This window comes from Equus przewalskii, chromosome 4 (genome assembly GCF_037783145.1).
Source record: "Equus przewalskii isolate Varuska chromosome 4, EquPr2, whole genome shotgun sequence".
Classification (NCBI taxonomy): Eukaryota; Metazoa; Chordata; class Mammalia; order Perissodactyla; family Equidae; genus Equus; species Equus przewalskii.
Genome location: NC_091834.1, coordinates 17489528 through 17512858, shown reverse-complemented (window position 1 = coordinate 17512858; position 23331 = coordinate 17489528). Strand labels below are relative to the sequence as shown.

Below are 23331 nucleotides of genomic sequence, written 5' to 3'. Positions count from 1 at the left end.
GCTGGAGAGGGAGGCTGGGTGTCTGTGGGGAGGCACACCCCGACCCCAGGATGCTGCTCTTCTGGGATTGAGGCCTTTCTTCGTGGAAAAGTGGGTCCCACAGGCGTAGACTGAACCAGCTGCTGGGCTGTTTGGAAGGAAGGTAAGCAGGGCGTCTGCACTTGTGTGTGTGTGTGTGTATGGCGGGGTGGCTTCCGTAAGGCTACAAAGACCTGCAACAGGGCCGAGCACTTCTCTGAGACTTGCAAACCAGAGGAAACTACCAGAGGGCCCGAGGTGGTTCTCCCCAGGCGGAGTGAGGGCTTCAGGGAGGGAAGGGAGTGAAGTGATGAGCAGAAGAGCAGTTCTCACCTGGTGGGAAGGAATGTCCCGGGGGCTAAGGGAAGAGGTTTATTTGCAGGTTAGAGGAGGCTTACGTAGCTGTTTCTTCTCTTGGGGGCATCAGTGATGGTTTGAGATGGAGCTTGTGTGCCGAAGCTCTTGGCCAGCTCTGTGGCTAGCTGGCCAGGTGGCCACTGAGTCAGCCCACAGGGCGTCCTGTTTTCCTCACTGCCCGGGTCTCAAATGTGTTTTGCAGCTAGGAGTGCCCGAAAGGGCTGTGCTGTCAGAGGCTGCCAAGATAAGTTTCCTCGGCATGACGAGCCCGAGTTGGGGTGTTGGATAGGACAGGTGCCAACCGGCGGGAGTGGTCCTGCCCACCCTCATGTTTGTGTGAGCTGTCTGGGGCACAGTCGCCATGGCCAGGACATGCCTGCCACAGCCCCACACCAAGCCCCAGGGCTCCTTTATCGCAGCATTCCGTAGCCTCACCCAGGGGACCTACAGGAGCGCTGGAATCCATGTGGCCCCGGCTCCGGCTCCGAGACGCTGGTCCTGGAGAGGGGCGTGTCCTTTTCCCGAGAGGCGGCTTGAGGCTCTGTGCAGAGCCTTCCTGGTTGGAATGCCCCTGCTCCTGCTCTCGCTGTTCTTTTTCCTAGTCTATGTTTCTCAAAGAATTTACAACCTGCCTTGTTTTGAGAAAACATCTGCTCAGATCTCAACTTGGCTCCAAAGGAGCAATTTTCAGCTGTCTCCCTTGGCAGGTGAGGGTCCTGTGCCTGCAGCCACCAAGTCACCATCCTGCTTGGGCGCCTTCCTGCCTGGCAGTGCAGGGCGGGACTGGAGTGGGGGGCGAGGGCAGGCATTTGCTCTCAAGATGGGAAGGCTCACCAGGAGGAGCTACGTGCTAGGATGGAGTTACTTCTGGAACTCCAACTGAGGAGAGAAATGCAGTTTACCTTGTCCAGAGGCCCAAGCCAGAGTTTCACGCCCGTGTGGTTTCTAGCGATTTATTACCATCTTTTGCTTTTTGTTAAAAAAAAATAAGAGGAAAAGGGCACATTTCATCTAACCCTGTAATGTATCAAAGTTACCTTTTCTCTGCTTTTGTAGATTAAAGGTAATATTTTCAAAGGCCCATTCTCAGCTCTTGAGTTTCTCTGGAAAGGGAAATACTTCAGTACAAATGCAGGGGAATATTTACTTAGCGCACAGGCAGAATCCTATGCAATAAAATAAACACAAACCTTGTTTTGCGAGAGGTTATGAATGCTACAGTTAGAAAGGTCCACGTGGGAAAGACAGCGAGCTCCCTGCGTGTGTGGTGTGTGACAGGGTGAGATAGGAGGACTCCCCCCCCGCCGCCCGCAAGGACACTATCCAGGCTGGCATTTCCCCTGAGTGTGAAGGGTGGGGCCTCTGGGCCTGCACCCCTCACCCTCACACAGCCCTGAGGGAGGAGCTGCCCTTGGGTCACTACCAAAGCCACCCGCTGCTCCCCACTCTGCAGAGGAGGCGAGGGGTCAGTCACGCACTCAGCCCCTCTTGGTGAGGGACATCTCTCTGTCTCAGAGACCGGAGCCCTGGGGGCCCCCTCTGCACAATACAGTGCACTGACATATACCCCCGCAACGAGACGTCTTGCAGCGCCAGGCTGGTCCCACTGTAGGGTCGACTCTTACAATAGAAGACTGCTTGGTCAGAGCTGATGTAGCAAGTCCGGGAGAAATGGTCTCGAGATGACACCCCTGGATGTGTGTTGGAAGGTCCACAGGGGGCCTGTCGTCCTGCCACTGAGCCCTGTGCTATGGGGCACGGCCCCCATGACCTCTGGGTCCGCAGAGGCAAGTTCTGGGCCCTTTCTGGATGGTGTGAGTCTGAGTGAAGTGATGCAGAGGCCATGGGAGTCGCTTAGCCAGCTTATTGCTGCTGCTTTTGTCCCATTGCTATCAGTCTCTGCGGAAACAGAGGCAGAACAAATTATGTAACTTGAACCCTGTTCTGTGGCTAATGAGAGCTTGAGGTGGGCTGCTCGGCCACAGGGCCACGCTGTGGAGGGGGACGTTTAGGACAGTGGATGCCTGGATGGTTTGGGTCATGTCAGATGATAACTTATGGAACTTTCTGATAAGTGAAAAAAAATAAATCCTTTCACTTCAGATTTCTATTAAAAAGCAATTCCTCAATGTAATTCTCAAATTATAAGGTCAGGTAGGCTGAGTTAAGAATAGTCGTTAATTAGATGCTACAGGACACCATTCTTCAGGCTCTGGCCCAGAGGGAACACAGACATGAATGTGTGTGAATTCTGGAATCCAGCACTAAGACAGGAGGGGAGGTGCAGGAGCGTGTTCGCTCCTTTCCAATGGTCTCACTGAATCGCCACAGTGATCCTGGGGCAGCTTTCATTGAACACCCCTTGCCAGGCGACTTCTCTACTGATAAGGAAACCGAGGCACAGAAAGGCTGGGTAACGCACCCAAGGTCACACAGCTGTGGTCAGGATTTTTAATCAGGATTCAAGCCCAGATAGATTATGCCAGAAAGTGAAGATGTGCTCATAAATCACTCCAATGAAAAAGTCAAAACAAGCTTTATGCCACAAGGAGGATGCAAAGGAACCATGACAGCTCTTCTAAGGAGTATAGAGCTCCCACCATCTTATGGAATCTAAGAAGAGGAAGGAATGTCCTGAAAGAGAGGGAGGAAGGTGAGGAGGGGGAGGCAGAGGAGGGAGAGAGCGGGGAGGAGGAGGGGGAGGGGGAGAAAGGAATTAGGGAGGGAGGGAGGAGAGGAAAGACAAGAAGGGAGAGAAGGAAGGGGGCGCGGGGGGAGGAGGAGGAGGAGGGGAAGGGGGAGCCACGGCAGCGTGGCCCCACTGCATTGAGACTCTTATTTCTGTCTTGATTTCATGATCTCTTTTCACATCGAGGGATAATTTACATACAGTAAAATTCACTCTCTAAGATTTAGTGTGAAGTTCTAGGAATTTGACTTTCTGTCCTGAAACTGCCCTACAACCAGATACAGAACACTTCCTTCACCCCAAATCACTCCTGGTGCCGCTTCGCAGCCTCCCCTCCCGCTGCCCTTTCCTGAGGGCTCTCCCCCAGAATGTCAGGGAGAGCCCCGCGTGGAGCCCGTGGAGGCTGCCGTCACTTGGGGCTGTGGAGGTGGGTGCAGGTGGTGCTGACACTGGTCCTGGGAAGGCTGAGGTTGTGAAAACCCTGTGTGGGAACTTGTGGGGGGACTGCTATGGAGACGTTTCGACTTGGTGAATTGGTTTAGCTGGGTGGCCAGTGACTCATTTGGAGGGTGAGCTGGAGTGCATTCACGCGGGGCTGCCACAGGAGGCAGAAATGACCGTCAGGCCTCAGTGGGCCATGTCCAGAGAAACGGCCTGTCCCGTGGTGGGTCAGGGGAGGCAGGGAGCCGTCTCATCCTCAGGGCTCCTGACCCCAGGGGCTGTGGGTGCCGTGGGTGGGGTCTGAGGGGTCCCTGGGGGCAGCGCTGGAGCTCCCCAGTCCTAAGGATGGAGGCGCACAGCCCTCGGCAGGCACCTGCTGCTTCAGCCTAGGAAACAGACGTAAAACTGCGACCGTCAGCACATCTGTTGAAGACGCAGGATTCTGACCCAGATAATGAGCCATTTCACGAGTTAGGGAGGAAAACACAGAGGGCTTACGTAGTTTCTGAGAAGTGTGTGTGTGTGTAAGTTGCAGAGAAAACACTGGCAAATTCCTTTCCAAAATTAAATTGTAATTTCACATGAATGTGGTGGGTCACGTTTAGAATCCCAGCGTTTTAAAAGAACAGAGAGCGTGGACTTGGGAGTGGGACCAGGTAGGTCTGAATTCCAGATGATCTGTTCAGTCGGCTTTTGGTCTTAAATATTAGCACCACCTCTCTGAGCCTCTGTCTTCTCCTCTGTAAAATGGGCTTTCCGCTCCCTGCTTCCCAGCATTGCTTTGGGCCTGAATCGAGGTGCATTCCTGGAGCTGGGAGGGTCCTGGCACAGAGCAGGGGCTTAGAAGAGCCTTGGTCTTTAGGACGGCAGCCCGACGGCAGGCGAGGGCCCGTCCAGGCATCCCCTGTCTTCCTCTGAGCAGTTGCTGGCATCCTCTGTTCCTCTGAGAACACAGCCTCCCCGGCTCACCTGTGAGCGGCACACCTGACGTGCCCTTCCTCCAGTCCTGCTCCACCTTTCTGCCTCTGTTGACCCGTCAGCTGTGTGGGGAATGTCCCCGCCGCCCCTCCACCTCCTGCTCCTCTCCCAGTTCCCCAGGCTGGTCCGACCCCAGCACATAGTGGGGCCTCTGCACAGTGCTCCTGTCCAGCTCCCTTAATGCTGGCAGCCGGGGTGAGAGCGGAGAAAGCTCTCGTGCTCTCCTGGAGAGGACTTTTCTGTTGTTCTCCGTGGAAGACTTGCAGGGAGGGTGCTGTTAGCTGGTTGGAAATGCAAAGTTGTTTTTTTGCGCAGACCTGTCACAAAAGTAGAAGAGAAGATTCATGGAGTCAGTACAGAGAAGGAAGGAAGGTTCCAGGTGCTTACTAAATCCATCAGGTTTGCCCTTTCTTTGTTTTGAATCGATTTTTTGTTGGGAGCAGCTCCAGGGGACCACTGAATACATACAGATCAGTTCTACACTTTTTTGGTGGCCGAATGGGTGGCGCTTGGAAGGAGGTGGAACTGAGACGCAGCCCTTCTTTTGGCTGATCCACATTGCACCTGTGTGCACACACCTGCGAGCGCAGGTGGGCATTGGTTAATCTGTGTTCAGCCGGGAGAGGAAGGTTGTTTTTATCTTGTTTTTTGGGTCTTCCCCATTTCCTTGGATTACTTTTGAAATATTTTCTGAGCGCCTCTTTCCCTCCTGGTAGGAAAGCCCCCTTTCAAAGGTGGGTGGAGGGGGCAGGGAATGGTCACATGGTGGCAGGGGCGGGTGGGGAGTCTGTCCCTGTGGTCTCTACCCTTTAATGAGGCAAGAATGTCCACTCTATATTTTCTTCCTTCTGGTTCTTTTCCAGATGATAAACCTCCCTGGTGTGTCATTCAGCAGAAGTAATCAGTGCCATATTTATGTTTGTTTGATGTTTAACTAGACCCTAGCCACAGGGAAATCATTGCCAGACAGCGCACACGCTCCTTTTGAAAGGGGCCTTTGGTTCTGGTCGGTAGGGTGGGGGCTGAAGAAGGGGATGCAGAGAGAATGGTTCGTCCTGGGCTGGGACAGGCAAAGGCCATCTGCGTCAGCAGCTGAAAAGCTGTGGGATGCCAGGCAGGTCACTTCCCCATTCTGGGATCAGGGTCTTAATTTGCAGAATGAGATCCACTCCAACTACCCAAGACATTCCAACTACCCTTTGAGCTGGAAGCACAAAGTTAAAACATGTCCTTTAAATATACAAAAAGATTCAAGGGGCAGATGAAACCAAACTCCACCTTCTAGAATTCTCCGTCCTTGCCCCCACACCCACCCCACAGCAGAGGCATCTTTGACAGCACTCTGAATTCCAGAGGGCGCAGAGCTTTGCAGCCCCAGCCTCCTTCAGCCGAGGGGGCTCACCCTCCCTGCTGGGGGCCGGTGGCCACAGTGGGACCCCAGCCACAGCCTCACTGGGGACCTCAGACCGGAATTTGGGCTACATCAGTTCTCTGAAAATTCCTTTCTGCATCACCTTTCCAAACCCAGGCGATGTCATAAGGGGCACTCTGCCATCACTGAAATCAGGGAGTCCTTAAGAATTGACCGGAACCTTGGGGGCTTCACACACTGGGGGTGGGGCTCCTGTTTTGTTTTTTGTGGAAGGATCAGCCGTTGGCCATGCAGTGACCCCATGCCCCAAGACCCCCAGATGTTTCGTTCTGGATCGTGGCTCTTTTCCTTGTTCTTGCTGCGGTGTTCACAGGGGTCTCAGAAAACAAATCACCAGCCACGGTTGAGCAAGGTGGCCCTTTTCTACGTGCGCGCTTTAGAGGCAGGTGTGCTCCCGGCCTGCCCCTGCAGCTGTGTGGGTCTGACCAGGGAAGGCCAGTCTCACACACGGAAGGAGGAGACAGGAAGATGCGGTGTGGTTGGTATGTGCCCGCTGTATGCCAGGGCTCTGCCTCGCTCACTGTTGTACCCCCAGTCCTGGCCCCTGTGGCCAGACGGGCGATATTCAGACTTCCCTCGGGCCTCTGGCCTCGCTGCCTGCCCGATGGACATCGGGTGACCTCAGGTACTTCTCCAGTCTTGTTTTGTGGCGCCAGCGGGAGCATGAGGAGCATCGGCTGTCGCAGAGGCCGGGCTGGTGGTGGGCTGTGTACCCACTTGGGACAGATTGCTTTGATGTCTGAGGAGGAGGCCCTGCAAGTGGCCGAGGGCCCCGGCATCTCCACCTTCAGACCTTGTTGTTGGTGTGTTTTTGATTGGTTGGTTGTTTATAGTTTGTCTCCTGTTATGGCAGCTGGGCATCTTTCCAAAATAGCTCCCCAGGTTTTGTCGTGTGAGAATAAGCTAGGACATTCAGCCTCTCAGTTACTCAGTGCCCACTCAGAGCCAGAGGCTGTTCCCCAATGCTGAGAATCCCACAGGAGCAAAGTGGAGCAAAACCCTGCCCTGCTGGAGCTGCGTCCTCGTGGAGGAGACGGTAGATGCACCTGCAGTGTATCTGAACACAGTTTCCTGCCACAGACAGACACCCAGCAGGGGACGCGTGGTTGGGGAAGGCCGCTCCAAGAGGTGAGGGAACGAGCCAGGACAGAGAGCAGTGGAGGCAGAGAACAGCACAAACAAAGGTCCAGGGGCAGGTGAGTGCCTGCTGTGGTCAGGGAGCAGCAGAGCGGGCAGGGAGGAAATGGGACCAGAGAGGGAATGCTGGGCCTGGTCCACCACGGAAAGAGCTTTTTGTAATTACGGCTGCCTTTACTAGGAGCCTATGACCTGAGTACTGTATATATAATCTCTCATTCTTATAATTGCATTGAAAGATAAGAATAATTATTCCACTTTATAAATAAAGAACCAGGGGCTTGAACAGTCTAAATGTCATGACCAGGAATGCAAAGAGTAAATGTAGAACGGGATCCCATCTGGAGGCTACGGGGGAATAAGGTGTCTCATTGTCCAAATGACAATCAGTCGAGTCCTTCCTCCTGCAGAGGATGCGGGGTAGGAGCAGTGGGTACCAGAGGCCCCTTCTTGTCCTCCCTCCAAGGCTGTCTTTCCTCCTCCAGAAGGTCACAGAGCATCGGTGCAGAGAGGGTGTCTGTGGAGGCCCCTGGCCAGCCCCCTAGAGCCCCTGTGCCTTTGGGAACATCTGTGCTCCTACAAAGTGATTCAGAAGTTTGGACGGGTCTGTCTTGGGCATTCACTGAGTTGATTCATATTCTTTTCCTATAGATAGAATATTTTGGGGGGCATTTTCCGATGTAGAGAGTAGTCTGTGTGCGTAGTTTAGAAAAGTCCATAGTGGCATTTGGCTCTGTCCCATCGCTGTGCCCCTATGGAAGGTGCCCTGAGCTCGCCCAGGGCTGGGATTCCAGGTCCTCACCGCTCAGCACTGGGCCTCGCACCGAACCAGCACTGAGACAATGTAATTGTGCTGTCTTTAATGCATTTATTATTTTAAGATTTCTACTACTAACAAAAATGATAAGAATAGGATTAGTCATATCTCCCCAGCCAAGGGAATATGCTGTCCTTTACCGTTTCATGGAGGCCTTTATGGACCGTTCTTAGCATGGGGCTAGCCACGGGACTCTCCCTCAAGATGAGTCACAAGCACTTTTGGGCAATGCCCTAATTTAAATTAGAAAATTTTGGTACAACTCGTTGGCTGTGTTTTTTTAAGTCATGTGCTAGTTCGTTTCGATTCAGATTTGGGGAGAAGGTCATGGAAGTCATCGATGCACAGTCTTCACAGCATGAACTCTCTTTCTAGAATTCGTGGATCCCTCCCTGGCTGCGCCGCCCACTGGTCTGTCCTCTGGCCAGAAGGCCACCTGGGACTGGCGCTGCTCCGCCCTCCGTTGTGGTGGGGTGTGTGGTTCTCATGGAGCAGACACCGTGGGTGAGAGCTGCACCCTCTCCTTCGCGCGCTCTGCAGAATGAAGAGAAAGATGTGATGCACCAGGTCTGGCAGGGGTTGGGTTTCCCTGTGACAGAGACTCTACCAGAAGTGGAGTTAAGCCGGTGTTTCCCCACGGCCGTAAAGACACTCTTCTGTGTGCTGTCTTTTAATCCCCATGTCAAACCTCCACGTGGAGCATGCCCACACCCTCATTTTACGTCTGGTGAGGTGAAGGTCAGGATGAACATATGGGTTGGTGGCCTGAGGGCGGGTCGGGTACAAGCAGGATTTGAACTGGCACCTGTCTGATGCCTGAGCTGGCCTCCTGCACAAGCCAGCGCCGTCCTAAAGTGTGACCTAGTGACTCGCAGATGTGCGGCATTTTGCACTTTCACACCTGTAGAGGTGGCAGTTGCTGGACCTGTGACTCAGGGCAGTCTTTGCGGGATCCTCCTGTCTGACCTGCCGAGCTCTCCCACAGGCCTTCCACTGCGCCCCTTCTGACCTGGCCCGGGGTCGCTCGCTGAGCCTTCAGAGCATCGGGACTCAACGCCACCTTGCTCGCAGGGGGGAGCGCTGACACAGGTCTCAGGGCGTGTGCTCTCCCGGTGCCCTCTGTGCAGGTCTGCAGTGCTGGGCGGCGGGGCCCGGGTGTCAGAGCCAATGGACCTGGGTTCTGTCCCCACCCCCACTGCCCAGCAGCTGCCTGACCTTGGGCAGGTTACTGAATTCATGAAGCCTCAGGTTTTTTCCTATAAAGAAGGAATAACAACGTCTAGTCTGCTAGGTAGGCCATACTATGAAAATCAGAGAAAATGTGCTAACTGCCTGCCATGTAAGAGGTGCTCAGTAAACCCCAGCTGTCTCAGACACCCTCACTGTGAATTACTCACCTGGCTGAATCCAGCACATACCCTTTGCCTAGCAGCTCAGTCACAGTTGCCTGTCTTGAAGCCTTGGCTTAAATACACTTTTTTGTCTATCAGTTCTCCCCCAGCCCTCCCATTAGGCTCTACTTTAGGATGAGGGTCGCTGAGGTGCCATACAGGACTGTACCCCACTGTTGGCCGCTCCCTGTAGCCATTTCTGTTCATGCCTCCCATTGGGTGCAGTTGAAATGAGGCAGCCTAGGGTCGTGCTTGCTCTCTGCACAGCACCCTGGAATACCCCACAGGTCTCAGCCCTGACCTGTCTCCTCAGCATTTTCAAAAAGGCCGGATACTGCTCACCGCGGCAGTGCACCCAGCACACCGGGGCTGGAGCCAGGTGCTCAGGGCAGGTTCCTCTGCTGGGATGCGTGGGCTCGGCCAAACAGCGTGGGTCACCTGTCAGCAGCTCCCTTGCTGTGGTATGCCTGCAATTTCACCGTCAGGAAAATAGAGGAAGGCTGGGGAGGCTGGGGCAGTGCTGACTGCAGGCTTCCCCCTGCCCGCCCATTGCTGCCTCTCCTAGCTCTTCACTGTGACCCGGGGGATTGTCCTTTGCCCTCAGCAGTTTGAGGCTCGGGATCCACTGAATGCGCAGCCAGAGCTCTAATTAATAATAGTAGCAGAGGGTTCTGCTCTTCCTGCCCACGTTTTTGTTTTCCTGACCGTCCTGACGTATGCAGATCAGTGCACAAAGATCTGCCTCAGGTGTTCAGTGTCCTGCCGTACGGTCATCGTGTACCTGCGGCTCAAAGATGCCGCATTAATGGGGAGGCCCGAGACCAGTTCCTCCGCTTTCTCTTTTCATTGAGTTACATATTTAGATTTTAGCAGGTCTCAGAAGGTTGAGAGGATGGCAGGCTCGTAAGTCAGATAGTCCCCTTAATAAGAATTTGCTACCCGGGCCTGTAGCAGAGGCCCGGTAGATGTTGACAGGTGTGTGAGTGGAAAGAAGCTCTCCCTTGTCTTATGTGCACAGTCTATTCTTGATTCTTGGGGATTTATGAGCTGAGCTGTGCTCAAATTCAAACTAACGATGAAATGAACAGTGAGCCCTTGGGGCAAGATGACTCCCATTATGAGAATACTCAAGAGTCTCTAAATGATGATTCTCCTTACATAAGAAGGTAGAAAGGGTTTTGATGCCTGAAGCTGTTTGATTATTCAAGTTGCTTATCATTGGCATTCACTTTGCTGACATATATAGAATTTGGGGTCCTAGAGGAGTGTGTGGCCCTAATTACCATAAGTTATCTGTTACGAATTCATTTATTTGTTTAGACTGATGCACCCACCCACTCCAAGAGCCCGAAGCCCCGTGTCATCCTTGACTTACAGTCTCTCTCCCGTTTTCTCCCCCACCAGTGCTGCACACTCAGGGCCCTGTCGACGGCAGTCTTTATGCCAAGGTGAGGAAGAAAAGCGCCTCGGATCCCAGCGTCCCAGGGGGTGCCCCGGCCATCCCAGCCAGCAGCCCAGACCACGGCGACCACACGCTTTCTGTCAGCAGCGACTCGGGCCACTCCACCGCCTCGGTGAGGACCGACAGGACAGAGGAGCATCTGGCTCCAGGACCCAAGAGGGGTCTGAGCCCCCAGGAGAAGGCTGAGTTGGATCAGCTGCTTAGTGGCTTTGGCCTAGAGGATTCTGGAAGCCCCCTCAAGGATATGACCGATGCTCACAGCAAGTACAGCGGGACACGCCATGTTGTGCCGGCCCAGGTCCATGTGAATGGAGACGCAACGCCGAAGGACCGGGAAACGGACATCCTGGACGACGAGATGCCCAGCCATGACCTGCACAGTGTGGACAGCATTGGGACCCTGTCCTCCTCGGAGGGGCACCAGTCGGCCCACCTGGGCCCCTTCACCTGCCACCAGAGCAGCCAGAATTCCCTCCTGTCTGATGGATTTGGCAGTGGCACTGGTGAAGATCAACACAGCACCCTTGCCCCAGACCTGGGCCTTGGTGTGGACACCCTGTATGAACGGGAGCGGGCTTTTGGGAGCCGCGAGCCCAAGCAGCCACAGCCTGTGCTCAGGAAGCCCTCCGTGTCCCCCCAGATGCCGGCCTATGGGCAGGGCAGCTACTCCACGCAGACCTGGGTGCGCCAGCAGCAGATGGTGGCCGCTCACCATTACAGCTTCGCCCCCGATGGGGACGCCAGGCTCAGCAGCCGTGGCCCAGCAGACAGTTCCATCCTAGCGCAGGCCCAGCCCAGGGTCCCAGTCACCCCTACCCGAGGGGCCAGCAGCAAAGTGGCTGTCCAGAGGGGCATAGGCCCCGGGCCACATGCCCCTGACACACAGCGTCCTCCTCCCGGCAAAGTGTTCAAGCCCAGGTTTCCAGATGTCAAAGTCATGAATGGGACTGGCCTGGAGCAGAGCGCAGACCCCTCCCCCGGCTCGCCCACCCTGGACATAGACCAGTCTATTGAGCAGCTCAACAGGCTGATCTTGGAGCTGGACCCCACCTTCGAGCCCATCCCCACCCACATAAACACACTGGGCGGCCAGACCAATGGCCCCGTGCCCCCGGACAGCATGGGAGGCGGGCTCCGCGCAAGTGGCCGCCTTCAGGACACCGGAGAAGGCCCGAGCAGGGCCCCTGCACGGCAAGGTGAGCTGGCGTTCCACCGGATGCATACTTACCTGCATCTGTGGTTTATGGAACAGGGCTTCATGGGAGAGTGCTGGGCTCTTCTCTGGGTCTAGAGGAGAGAATGAAGAGGACAGTTGGGCCCCTGGGCACAGCTTTGTGGGGACAGGGAAGTGACTGAGCATCCCAGTGTATAAGATAGCCGTAATCTGGCCACGCAGGGAGCCCAGAGGCTGTTCATGGGGCAACAGCTGTGCGAACCACAGGGTGGAGGAGCCTGTGAGTGGTGGAGGGTGGGCAGTAGGTAGGGTTGATCGGAGGAGCAGGTTCCCGTGGTGGGAAGTGCAGCAAGAATCCAGAGCCACAGGCCAGGCTCCAGGGCCCAGCAGTGGCCCCAGCATAGCGGGGTGCAGGCCTGGTGGGGGACCTTGTGTGCACCTCTGCAATAGTAGGGGCCGTGCTGACTCAGGGAGGCCAAGACTTTGAGGACCCTTCTTTCTAGGACTCAGTGGTTTGGAAACCAGGCCTGGGCCTTCCTGCCTGGCTGTGAGGCCTGGGAAGGCTGGAGGTGGCTGTAATAGATGGGCAGTGAGCTCTGGGTATACAGCTGCATGAACGTGGAGGGGTGTGTTGTGATTGGGTCTGTGACATGTTCTCTGTGTTGGGGAGGCATAGGCTGTGGCCCCTGCAGAGCTGGCCAGGTCGACTCGGGAGGACACCCGTCAGGCAGAGGGGGGCAGGAACAGAGTAGGGGTGTCTGGGTCAGGGAGTGGCGTGTAAAGGCTGCAGGGAGAATGTGTATCTAGAAGCTTCTGCAGGAAGAGCATGGGCTAGGCCCGACATCCAAGTCTGGGTGCCCCTGAGGTCTGGGGAGGTGGAGGCTGCGTTCTGGAGCCTGCGTGCTATCAGTCAGGGAACAGAACCCAGAGGCCACTTCAGGGCTGAGAGTGTGGTGTCCACATGAGGCCAGGCTCTCCTGTATTAGGGTGTCTGCCTCTGGGGCATCAGCTGGCTCCCAGGGCCCTGCTGTAAATGTGAAGACTGGAGAGATAATGAGGGAAGGGGCCCTGTCGCTTCCTCTGTCCTCCTGAGTGGGTGCCCGTTGTGCTAAGCTGGTAGTCTGATGGGAAAGACTGCCATTCGCATTGGCTTGTTCTCTGGGCCCCCTTCATCTACTTAAGCCCCCTTGGCTGCAGCAATGGCTCCACGTCTTGCAGTGGAGTTTCCGGAGCTGTCAGGAGGTGAGGTGGCCCACCCAAGGTTGTGTAGGTCTTATGCAGTAGAGCAGAAATCGGCCCCTGGGGCCTGCTCCCAGAGGCCCCACCCGCTTTGCAGCCAGATGGGGTGGATTTTAGACCTGCTCAGGTCTGGACGGCTAGGGCTACATGAGCTTTGCAGACTTTGGTCCTGCCATGCTATGTGTTGGCTGCCCTTGTGATTTTGGGTAAAGGACATAATCTCTGAATTTCTGTTCACTCCATCTGCTAAAAGAAACCCTATCACAGTGCCCGGCCGATGGAAGGGTGCAGGAAATGCTGGTCCACACGCACCTGTCGTGTACCTGGATCATAAGTGAGCAGTGTGACACTGGCTCCGCTGAATGTCATTAACTGGGAGTTGAAAGCAGCTAAGAGTCTCCCGTGAGTAGATGATGACTCTACCAGCTGGCCGCAGACCAGCAATAACAGTAGCAATGAAGGAGTGCTGGGTCGGGGTCTGAGGATTCGGATGAACTCATCAAACACATTCAGGAAATTCTGAGTTTAAAAAAGATTGCAGGGGAATAAACCTGTCCACGTTCTCTCTCTTAGCACATGATTACCTCACCAAATCTACTTAAAAGAAGTTACTTAGAATAATTAAAATCAGAAGTTTTTTCTCCTGGATTAAAATCTCCTCTGAGATCTGGAAGACGTTGGAGGCGTCCGAGTGTATGTGGGAAAAAGGATTGCAAGGCTTGGGTTGCCATCTGATGGCTTCTCTAGGTTAATATGTTTTCCAGTTGGCAGAATTCAATTTTTAGTAATTCCTAGTTCTTGCTGCAGTAAAACGCAAAGCAAGAGGTTTTAGAAAGTCATTGACTGCTTCACCCTCCTGTTGACCATCCTTAAATTACTCGAAAACTCATCACTTTAATTACTGGAATTTTGATTTTGATTTTAGATCATTTCTAGTTTCTTTCATTATAAAAATACCAACATTTTTGAAATTAAAGAACTTAAGTACTTCAACAGTAGACTAGCAAAATACAGTGCATGTTTGGTTATTCATCATGCAAATTCAATTAAAGTATTTTTAATCTAATCTTCATTTTTGACAGGAATCATAGGCCTTTTGTCGGATTTTTTTTTTTTTTTTTGGTGAGGAAAATTTGCCCTGACCCAACATCTATTGCCAATCCTGCTCTTTTTTTGCTTGAGGAACATTATCCCTGAGCCGACATTGTGCCAGTCCTCCTCTATTTTTTGTATGTGGGATGCCTGCAAAGCATAGCTGATTAAGTGGAGTAGATCCGTGCCCGGGATCTGAACCCGTGAATCCCGGACCACCAAAGTAGATCGTGCAAAACTTTAACCACTTGGCCACAGAGCCAACCCCATTTTTGTTGTTTTCTTATATACTGTTAGAATTATAGTGATGTCAAGAGATCAGATATAAGCAAACTGGATACTAATCTTCAGAGACCTTTTTGAAATTTAGAAATGAGCTTCTGGTAGGAAGCCTGTTACAGAAGCTGTCCCAGAGCAGTGGTCGGCTAATACTGAGGTGGCTCGTGCCGTTGGGGCTGGGGCAGCACAAGCCGCATCCTTCTGTCCTTCTGCCCTGAGCTTGGCTTTCAGTTGCAGAGTGAGCTTCCTGCTTAGGTAAGTGCCAGGCTGAGAAGGCAGCAGGCCTTTGAGACTCCCACCACGTAAAGAATCTGGACAGTGTCGAAGCGTGCCCAGAGCAGCCTACAAGCAGGCTTTTGGCTCTTGTTCCAGGACATTTTGTCTTGATAGAAATACCATCAAAAGAATGCTCACGTCTGTAGCTCTTGGCCACTGGAATTGCGGAGGGAAGGGCACTTCCTTCCCTCCCTGGCAGGTATAGGGAACACTGGAACGCATTTGATTTTAAAATGTAAATGTCAGCATTTACATCTCTCAGTTGGAAAAGGCTAGGAAAAAAATCAGTAGATGGCAGGGAAAGTCATAAAAGTGTGGTCGTTATTTAACTGATTCTGAGTGTGGGAACATTTCAGAAGGTTTGGGGATGCTGGAAACCTGTGCCTTGAAGATGTTCCAGATCCCCAGCACATATCACCCCTTACATCGGGGAGGCCAGGGCTGCCCAGCTAAGCTGGTCCACATGTGGCTGTTAGTCTACTATGCTGAGCAGGAAGGGCCGGCAAGTCTGAAAGGCTCCATGGCATGCCCAGGAGAGTTGCCATCACCCCACAGATGCATTGTCCATGTCTGGGTGCCTGAGGCTTGGGCCCACTGACATGGGGAGTGTCCGACCACAGCCACCTCGAGTCTTGCTCACAAATGAGAAATGAGCTGGAAAGTTCTAAGACATTTGATTTTCTAAGTGAGACTCTCCCTGGCCAGTCTCGCATCTTCTCCCAGATGCAGGCTGCTGCATAGTGTCTCAATTCTGGCTGTCGATAAAGGTTTGCCACAGAGACCTCAGTTAGTAAAATCCTTCCCTCTTCATAGATTGTGGCCTGATTTTGAGAAAGAGCACCAGTTACCTGGTGGTGGGGAGTTGGGAACCGTATTTCCTGGAGCTCCTCCTGGGCACTGCCGCATGTCCTGTGCAGCTCGCATTGCACCAGCTCTGCAGGCAACAGCATGCCCACCATGGATCTGGTATTTTTGAGATGAAAATGATAGGTGAAGGCTGAGCATTTTCTAAGCACATCTCCTTCATATCAGCATCATAATGATAATGGTGAGGATGGTGGTGGTGATGATGGTGATGGTGGTAGTAATGATGGTGATAGTAGTGATGGTGATGGTAATGATGGTGATAGTGGTGATGGTGATGATGGTAGTGATGGTGGTAATGATGGTGATGACAGTGATGGTAGTGATGATAGTGATGCTCACAATGATGGTGATGGTTGTGATGATGATGGTGGTAATGGTGATGATGCTGATGGTGATGATGATGATGGTAGTGATGGTGGTGATGATGGTGATGATGATGATGGTATTGATGGTGATGATGGTGTGATAGTGATGATTGTAATGGTGATGATGATGGTGGTGATGATGATGATGATGGTGATGATGATGTTGGTGATGATGATGTTGGTGATGATGACAGTGACGGCCATGATGATTTTAAGCACTGCCACTCTTAGTGCCCGTGCTGTTCCAGGCATCATGTTGGAGCTTGTCCGCATCACCCCTGGCCTTCATGCCTACCATGATGTGTAAACAGAGTTTCCGTCTATCTGACTGTACATCTCACGGCTGTGCTATTATTCCACTAAATGCAGGCTCTGCCACCAGCCAGAAAAATCCCTCAAGGGCAGTTCTAGTGACTTATTCATTTTGTTTCCTGGAACATGGTAATGTTTGTAAATAGAGGGGGGCGTGGTGCAGGTGGAAGTGCAAATGACTGTCCAAGGACTCATGTTACTTTGTTGAATGGGCACAGGGACCTTAGTGAGTTTTATCACAGGACGGTTTAGGGAGCCCATCCCCACCCACAAGACAAGAGAGAGGCCTTCCAGAAGTGAGCTCTTAGAAAGCTTTGGGCAACCTTATAAAATGGGGTGAGGGGGCATTTTGCTCCCTGCAGGCACTCAGTGCCTTTATGGCTCCTGTGCTCTGGTCCGACACGAGACTGGCCTTCAGCCTGGGGCCTTCTGGGCATTGCTGTGGCCTTATGCTGTCCCCCCACCCCCAGGTCTCCCAGCTGCACTGTGCTAGGGAGAGCCAGGGCCAAGGCGTGTGGAAGTGCAAGTATATTCAAGGACTGGGAATCCAGGTGCAGGGCAGAAGAGGGAAGAAGGGAATGAGATGAGACAGAAGGCTTGCCCTGTAGGATTTCCTCGATTCCCCAAGGCTGCAGACTCGGAAGGTTGAGGTGACCTGAGCATCACCCAGAGCAGCAGGAGCCCAGCCTTCCCTGTACCCCCACAATGTGCTACAAGGTCCCTCCCTCCACCTCTGAGGCTCTGTATTCCTGCTGGGCTGTGCCTCCAGAGGTGCTGGGCAGAGGCACTGGGCTTCACAAAAACACGAGGCTCTCCCAGGTTCACCTGTGCTCAAGGCACTCCTGCTTCCTCTCCTTGAATGAGAGCAAGGATGATGTCCGTTTCACAGAGAGGAAGCTCGTGGTCAGAGAGGGCGGGTAACTCAGACTCAGAACCGGGCTGTGGTCTCTTTCTACAGAACCATTCTGTGTTAGTTCTTAGGTATTTTCAGGGAGAGTGTCCACCTCAGTCACACTTGCTATAGACCGTGTGGTGTGGGGACATGTTGAGCAGACAGCAAAGGACACAGGGTTGTCATTCAGAGTCAGAGTCCCACACTTAGGGCTTTTCCTCATTGTCCTTTTTCCCTGCAAAGACAAGATGACCATTTGCAGACCAGTGCTGTTGGTCCTGTGTCCAGGTGGCAGACAGACTTGACACTCCCTGCAGGAGCCAGTGGCAGAGCACACAGGGCCGGCAACTCTGTCCTTCACAGGAGAGGACTTTGCAGGCACCATGTATGGCAACTGCCAGTGATCCGAGTAATATGAGGGTGAAGAATAATTTCCACTGGTTTCTCCTGGAAAACCTGAAATGCTCACTCTTTGGTGATATGTTGTATTTCGGTTTTGGTGTGTTTCAAACAGTGAGGGTGGTATGGGCACGGGTATGGGCACTTTCTTTAGATGGGAGGTACTGTGCTCGCCAGTGTAATGCAACCTGTGTTTGGGTTCGTTCACATCCTTTTCAAATCTCTAACAGAATAGAGCTTAAGGAAATGTGTCAGTACCTCTTTAGTTAGGAGTACATTTTAGTTCTTCATTGGAAGATGAAAAAGTTATAGAGGTCTGTTGCACAACGATGTGAATATACTTACCACTACTGAACAGTATACTTAAAAATGGTCAGGATGGTAATTAGAATGGCATGTGTTTTTTGCACAATAAAAAAAAAAACGTAGTTTTTTAAAGCCTACAAAAATTTCTTAATTGATCTGCTTTGTATATATATTTGCATCCCTTGGGGTTTATAAAGTCATGGACTCCTGTATGTGCGTCTGTCTACCTGACTCTCTCTCCCCCCTTAAACCTCCCTCTGTCCCCTCCTTCCTTCCATTCACGGGGGTCCTGATTACAGTTACAGAAGGGGTTCACGGGCTGTGGTTAAAATTTCTGGCAGCCTGCTCTGCTCATGGTCCCTGAACCCAGCTAATCTAACTCTGACTTCACACTTGACCTCTCACTGTCCACTTAAACCCCCTGTTCCTCTCAGCTGCCCAGCAGCCAGGCCTGTTCCCGCTGAACAAGATGGTGAGCATCTGTGGGTTTGTGAAAGCATGCTGGATCCCATTGGTGTCACCATGGAAACTCTGGATGATGTAGTTTTGAACTTGACCAAGAGCACCTGGGTTCAGGCTGCATTCAGTCCCACCCAGCTGCAGGACACTGAGGTGCTCGGGACGCACAGGAGCAGGTTCCACCTGGCACAGCATCTCCCTCAGAGAGCCCACGGAGGACTGGCCTCTCATTCAGTGGCCTCTGCCTGTCGGGGACTCTCTGGGTGATGGTGGCTCAGCCCAGGGTCCCCTTCTCTCTGAGACGCCTCCCCTGACCACCTACCCTTCCCCACAGGCCCAACGCTTCCTGCCACCTCCCTGGACAGCCCAGAACTATGATTGTCCATCTCTCTTCCTTTGTCTCCCAGCCAGCCCTGAGCTCCTGGAAAGCGGAAGGAACCGGGAATTAGAGGAGGGACTTCCTTATACCCAAGACTACAGGAAACCAGGATAAAGGAGGTTGGGGAGTGAGGGCCAGCAAGCCAAGGCCAAGGGCGCTGGTGATGCCTCCATGAAGGACTCCAGCCCTCTGTTCACTGCCACATGCACAACCCGGCTTCCTCCATCAGTGAGCTCCTGGCACTGGAGATTAATGGTGAGGTGGGACGTTCATGTGCCTTGAGAGCTCTAGAAAGAGGTTCCTGCCAGGAGTCAGGACTGGCCATGGTCCACCAGGCCCTGTCAAACTGATGTTTTAAGACCGTGAACAGCGATAGACCATACCATGTGCAAGTGCGTGTTCAGTAACTGAGCCAGCTCCCTGCACTACAGAGAGCTCTGTGTGCTTCAATTTGGAAGAGATTTCAGAATGAAAAATACACGGTTGCCAGGGGGAACTGTTGTTGCAATCTCTTCCTTTAATTTCATAAAACCAAATTTGAAATTGGGGAGTTGATGAGTCAGTTTCATTTGCTCCAGCAACCCTTACTCCAAAAACAGGCAGATTTGGGTGCCCCACGTGGTCACCATGACAGGCACCTCCGGACGTTCCTGAGAGTCCCAGGGGTGCGGACGCGGAGGTGCCGTGTGTCCGCAGAGGCCACTGCCTGCTGGACTGCGGCCACGGTTCCCCCCCTTCTCAGGCCCCAGTTCTCTTTTATAACATATAATTTCAGGCGCTATCTTCACTATCCTGAAACCAAAGTCATGGCTAATATAAACTGCTTAACCACATATTTTTGAGGACAATCTGTATAACATCCTAAAACTAAAATGTTAAAGGAGAAATACAAAGAAAGCAATTTAAGATAACGTTCATTTCAAGGTGAAAACCCTTGGGCAGGCCACTCTAGGAAACAAAAATCACTCCCTCGAATCTTTTTTATTGTGGAAAAAGGCACCTAACGTAAAATTTACCGTTTTAACAATTTTAAGTGTACAGTTCACTGGCGTTAAGTACCTTTACAATGTTGTGTGGCAATCACCACTATCTATTTCCAGATGTTTTCATCTTCCCCGAAGGAAACCTGGTCCCACTAGCAGTAGCCCCAACCCCCTCTGCTAGCCCCTGGCTGCCCCTAATCTGCTGTCTGTCTTTATGGATTTGACTCTTCTGGGCATTTCACATAAACAGGATCATATGATATGTGGCCTTTTGAGTCTTGCTTCTTTAACTCAGCGTAGTGTTTTCCAGGCTCATCCATGTTGTAGTGAGTGTGGGAGCTTCATTCCTGTTTAAGGCTGAATGGTATCCCACTGTGTGGATAGCTTCCTCTGGGGATGGAACTTGGGCTGCTCCGCCTTTCGTCGTTGTGAATAGTGCTGCTGTGAACATTCATGGGAGCTTATTTGTTTGAACACCTGTTTTCAGTTCTTTGGCATATATAGACAGGAGTGGAACTGCTGGGCCGTGTGGCGATTCCTTAACTTGCTGAGGAACCACCTTCTCAGACGTGGAAAGTCTTCGGAAGGCTTGGGAGACCCGCTGGCCTGTGGCGTGGGTGCATCGTTTCCGGAAGGTCTGCGTTGCGTGCACTGGAGAACAAGCTGGTCCGCACAGACATGATCCCCCAACGCACACACGCCGTCCTCTCCAGGGGACGTGCTGGTCTAATTTAGCTAGTCCAAGGGTGGATGGGGAGAGAGAGGTTACGGCATCTCCGGCCGGGACGGGCTGGCAATCTCGGCTCTCTCAGCTTCTGTCTGAAAGTCTTGTGCGTCATTCCTCCTGTGGCCTCGCCTACCTGCAGCGCCATCCACAAACGGGCCCAGAAGGTGGGCAGCCCTAGTGACCTTCCTGGGTCACATTGTGTAAACACTGCAGTTGCTGAAAGATGACATGTTTGAAGGGAAGGCCAGTAAGATCAAGTGATCTGGGGCGGGGAAGGTAATAAAAAAAAAGGAAAAGAAATTCACATAAGCAAAAAGGAGTGGAAGCCGGGCGCCAGCCCCTGCTGTCGGTGTCTCAGGGTAGTAGTCGTGTGTGAGAGTGGTGGTCTTGCCTCTTGGTTGCCGTGAGGCTTTTTACATCTGTGCTTTAAATTACAGCTTATTTTGAGTAGAATATGGGAACATTACTAAAATTTCTCACATTGGAAGGATATACTTCCTAGCTTTTTGGACATATCAGTCCCCTTTTAAGTTTGTCTTTTTAGAGGAAAGCCTACCTCCTAACCCAGCACTTCACCGTTTCCCAGTGGAAAGGATTTTCAGGTTTGCAGTCCCAAAGATGGGCTTCCCTTATGTGGCCTCTTGGTGTCCTTCTGCCAGAGCCCTGTTCCCACAGGCTCTCCTGACTTGGATCGGCTCAGAGAGGGCGGAAAGAGGGTGGCCTAGAGGCGAGGTCCCTGCTGCTGAGGGCGGCTCTCACTGAGCTCTTGAGCAGCTGTCAACTCTCAGACTGAGACTTCTCACAGATGTCACCCAGCTCTTCGAGAATATAGCCTGCAGGTGGAAGGGTCTGGAGAATCAATCCCTATTTCAGTTTGGGGGGGAGGAGCTCCTTAAGTCATTCTGGGAACATTTAAGCTGAGCAGAGTGTTTAGACTTGCCGTTTCATTGTCACGCTGTCCTCTCTCCTTTTCCATGCTCTCTTTGGAAGATGTGCATGTTTATCTGAATGAGCTGAAACCAAGAGGCCTCAAACTAACTATGGAGCAGTGTTTGGCGATGGTTTTTGCTCCTAGGAATGCAGGGGAATTTCCAGGACCCACTGTGCATACCTCTGTGACTCAGGACTTCATTCTTATATGATCGTATAAAGATAAATAAATAGCTTAGGGCACTTCACCTTCTAGTGCCCAGAGAGAAGGCAAAGGTCACGTTCTAGGAGGTCATGAGTTTCTGTCTACTCTTCAGAGCGGGTGTTTGCCACCCTGGCTGCACAGTGCAGTCACCTGGGAACTTTACAAAACGCAGATGCCAAACGTGCAGAGCTTCCGCCTCCAGAGGGTCGGGTTGAATTGGCCTGGGTTGCGGCCCGCACGTCAGGATTATTTTAAATGCTCCCCACGTGTGTAACTCCAGTGGGAGTCCAGGGTGGAGACCTGCCACGGTTCTCGAGCTTGTTTGTGTGTTGGAAACACCAGGGAGTCTTCAGAAATGCTGCCTCCCGGGCCTCATTCCAACGGGTTCTAACTTCACAGGTAAAAGGTGAGGCCAAGAGTCGAGATTTTTAATGCGATGCTAATGTACAGCCAAGTTTGAGAACCGCTGTCTTATGTTTGTGGGTCTAACTCGTGTGCCCCAGTCACCTGGAGGGCTTACTCATCAGTGGGCACAGCAAACAGAACTCCTGCCCCCCGTGGTTCTGATGCAACTTGAAATTGCGATCCTGCTCAGAACTTGCAAGACAGATGGTGTCGTGCGCCAGGGTCCTGGGTGGAGACTCCTGGTGTGGGCCCCACTGTGGGTCCCGGCTTAATTTCCACAGGCAGAGCAGATGCTGTGACCCACCTCTGGGTCCTCAGTTCTTCATTTGTGAACGGGATCAGATCAGCAGTCACCCCGATGGATCTGAATCCCCCTACTGTAGTACCGGGAGAAACGAGTACTCCACTGACCGTGTCACTGCCCACTCTCCATTAGGCCACTTGTTTGGGAGTTTAGTGTATTTAGGAACAGGTGCAGAGTTGCCACGGAGCTTCTGGGTTTTTTAAATACAGTTTTCTAGTGAGCGATCTGAGAAAGTCACCTCCCACACCTCAGTCAGTTCAGCGGTAAATTGGCGACCACAGTGCTTACCTCCCAGGTCAGGCTGAATTCAGTCCTGGGTTCGAAGTGGTTGAGGGGCACCCACAATCTTGGTCTGAGTCCCTCACCCCTCCAGGGCTTATCAGGGCATCTGAGTGCCCCCATAAGAGGACTAGCTGTCCTGCTCTGTCCTCAGAGCACCCTCCAATTTCCCTGTTCTAGCCCTCACTCCATCCTCCCATGTGGCCCCTTTAAGGTCACAGCCACCATAGACTGGGTGTCCTGGGGCCAAGGCCCCGTTCAGTCCTCCTCCTAGCACAGCTGCCCGGCCTGATCACAGCAGGGCTCTGTCCCTACGTGTGGCCTGAATGACCAAATGACTGAGAATTGCTTGTCTCCTGGGCTCAGTGAGCTCCTGCATCCCACAGTGACTCTGAGGCCCCCCAAGGCCTGGCCACGACTGAGGTGACATCTGAATAGCCCACTGGCTGGCTGTACTTAGTGTTAGCAAGTGTCCTTTCTCTGTCCTTGACCTCAGCCCCACGAGTGAATTAACTGAAAGTGTTACAATGAGGAGATGCACTGGTCTCTGGGAGTGGCAGTGAGATGGGCACCTGGGGACAGGTGCCACATTACAACTGGGTAGGCAGGTCTCGAGGACTCGAGTGAGGGGTGTCTGGTGGTGGGAGGAAAGGAGACCAATCTAAAGACATCTGAATGCCCAGCATAGGGACTGGCCAGGTATGGGCTGCATCTAGTTGTGTGGCCGTTGCAGAGAC

The 23331-nt window shown here is 52.7% G+C and overlaps 1 protein-coding gene and 1 long non-coding RNA gene across 27 annotated transcripts in view; one reads left to right on the top strand and one right to left on the bottom strand.

Annotated features, from left to right (window-relative positions):
- Positions 1–23331, top strand: part of TNS3 (tensin 3) — a 260512-nt gene that overhangs the window by 167298 nt on the left and 69883 nt on the right. For all 26 annotated transcript variants that reach the window (XM_070615538.1, XM_070615557.1, XM_070615541.1 and 23 more), the window contains one exon: positions 10665–11918. In XM_070615538.1, the coding sequence (XP_070471639.1) occupies positions 10665–11918 (1254 nt within the window). The remainder of the gene's footprint in view (positions 1–10664; positions 11919–23331) is intronic.
- On the bottom strand, positions 4061–5976 carry LOC139082772 (uncharacterized). Its single transcript, XR_011538993.1, has 2 exons — positions 5762–5976; positions 4061–4800 (listed from the first exon to the last, which is right to left on the bottom strand). It is a non-coding gene; the product is annotated as an uncharacterized lncRNA (long non-coding RNA).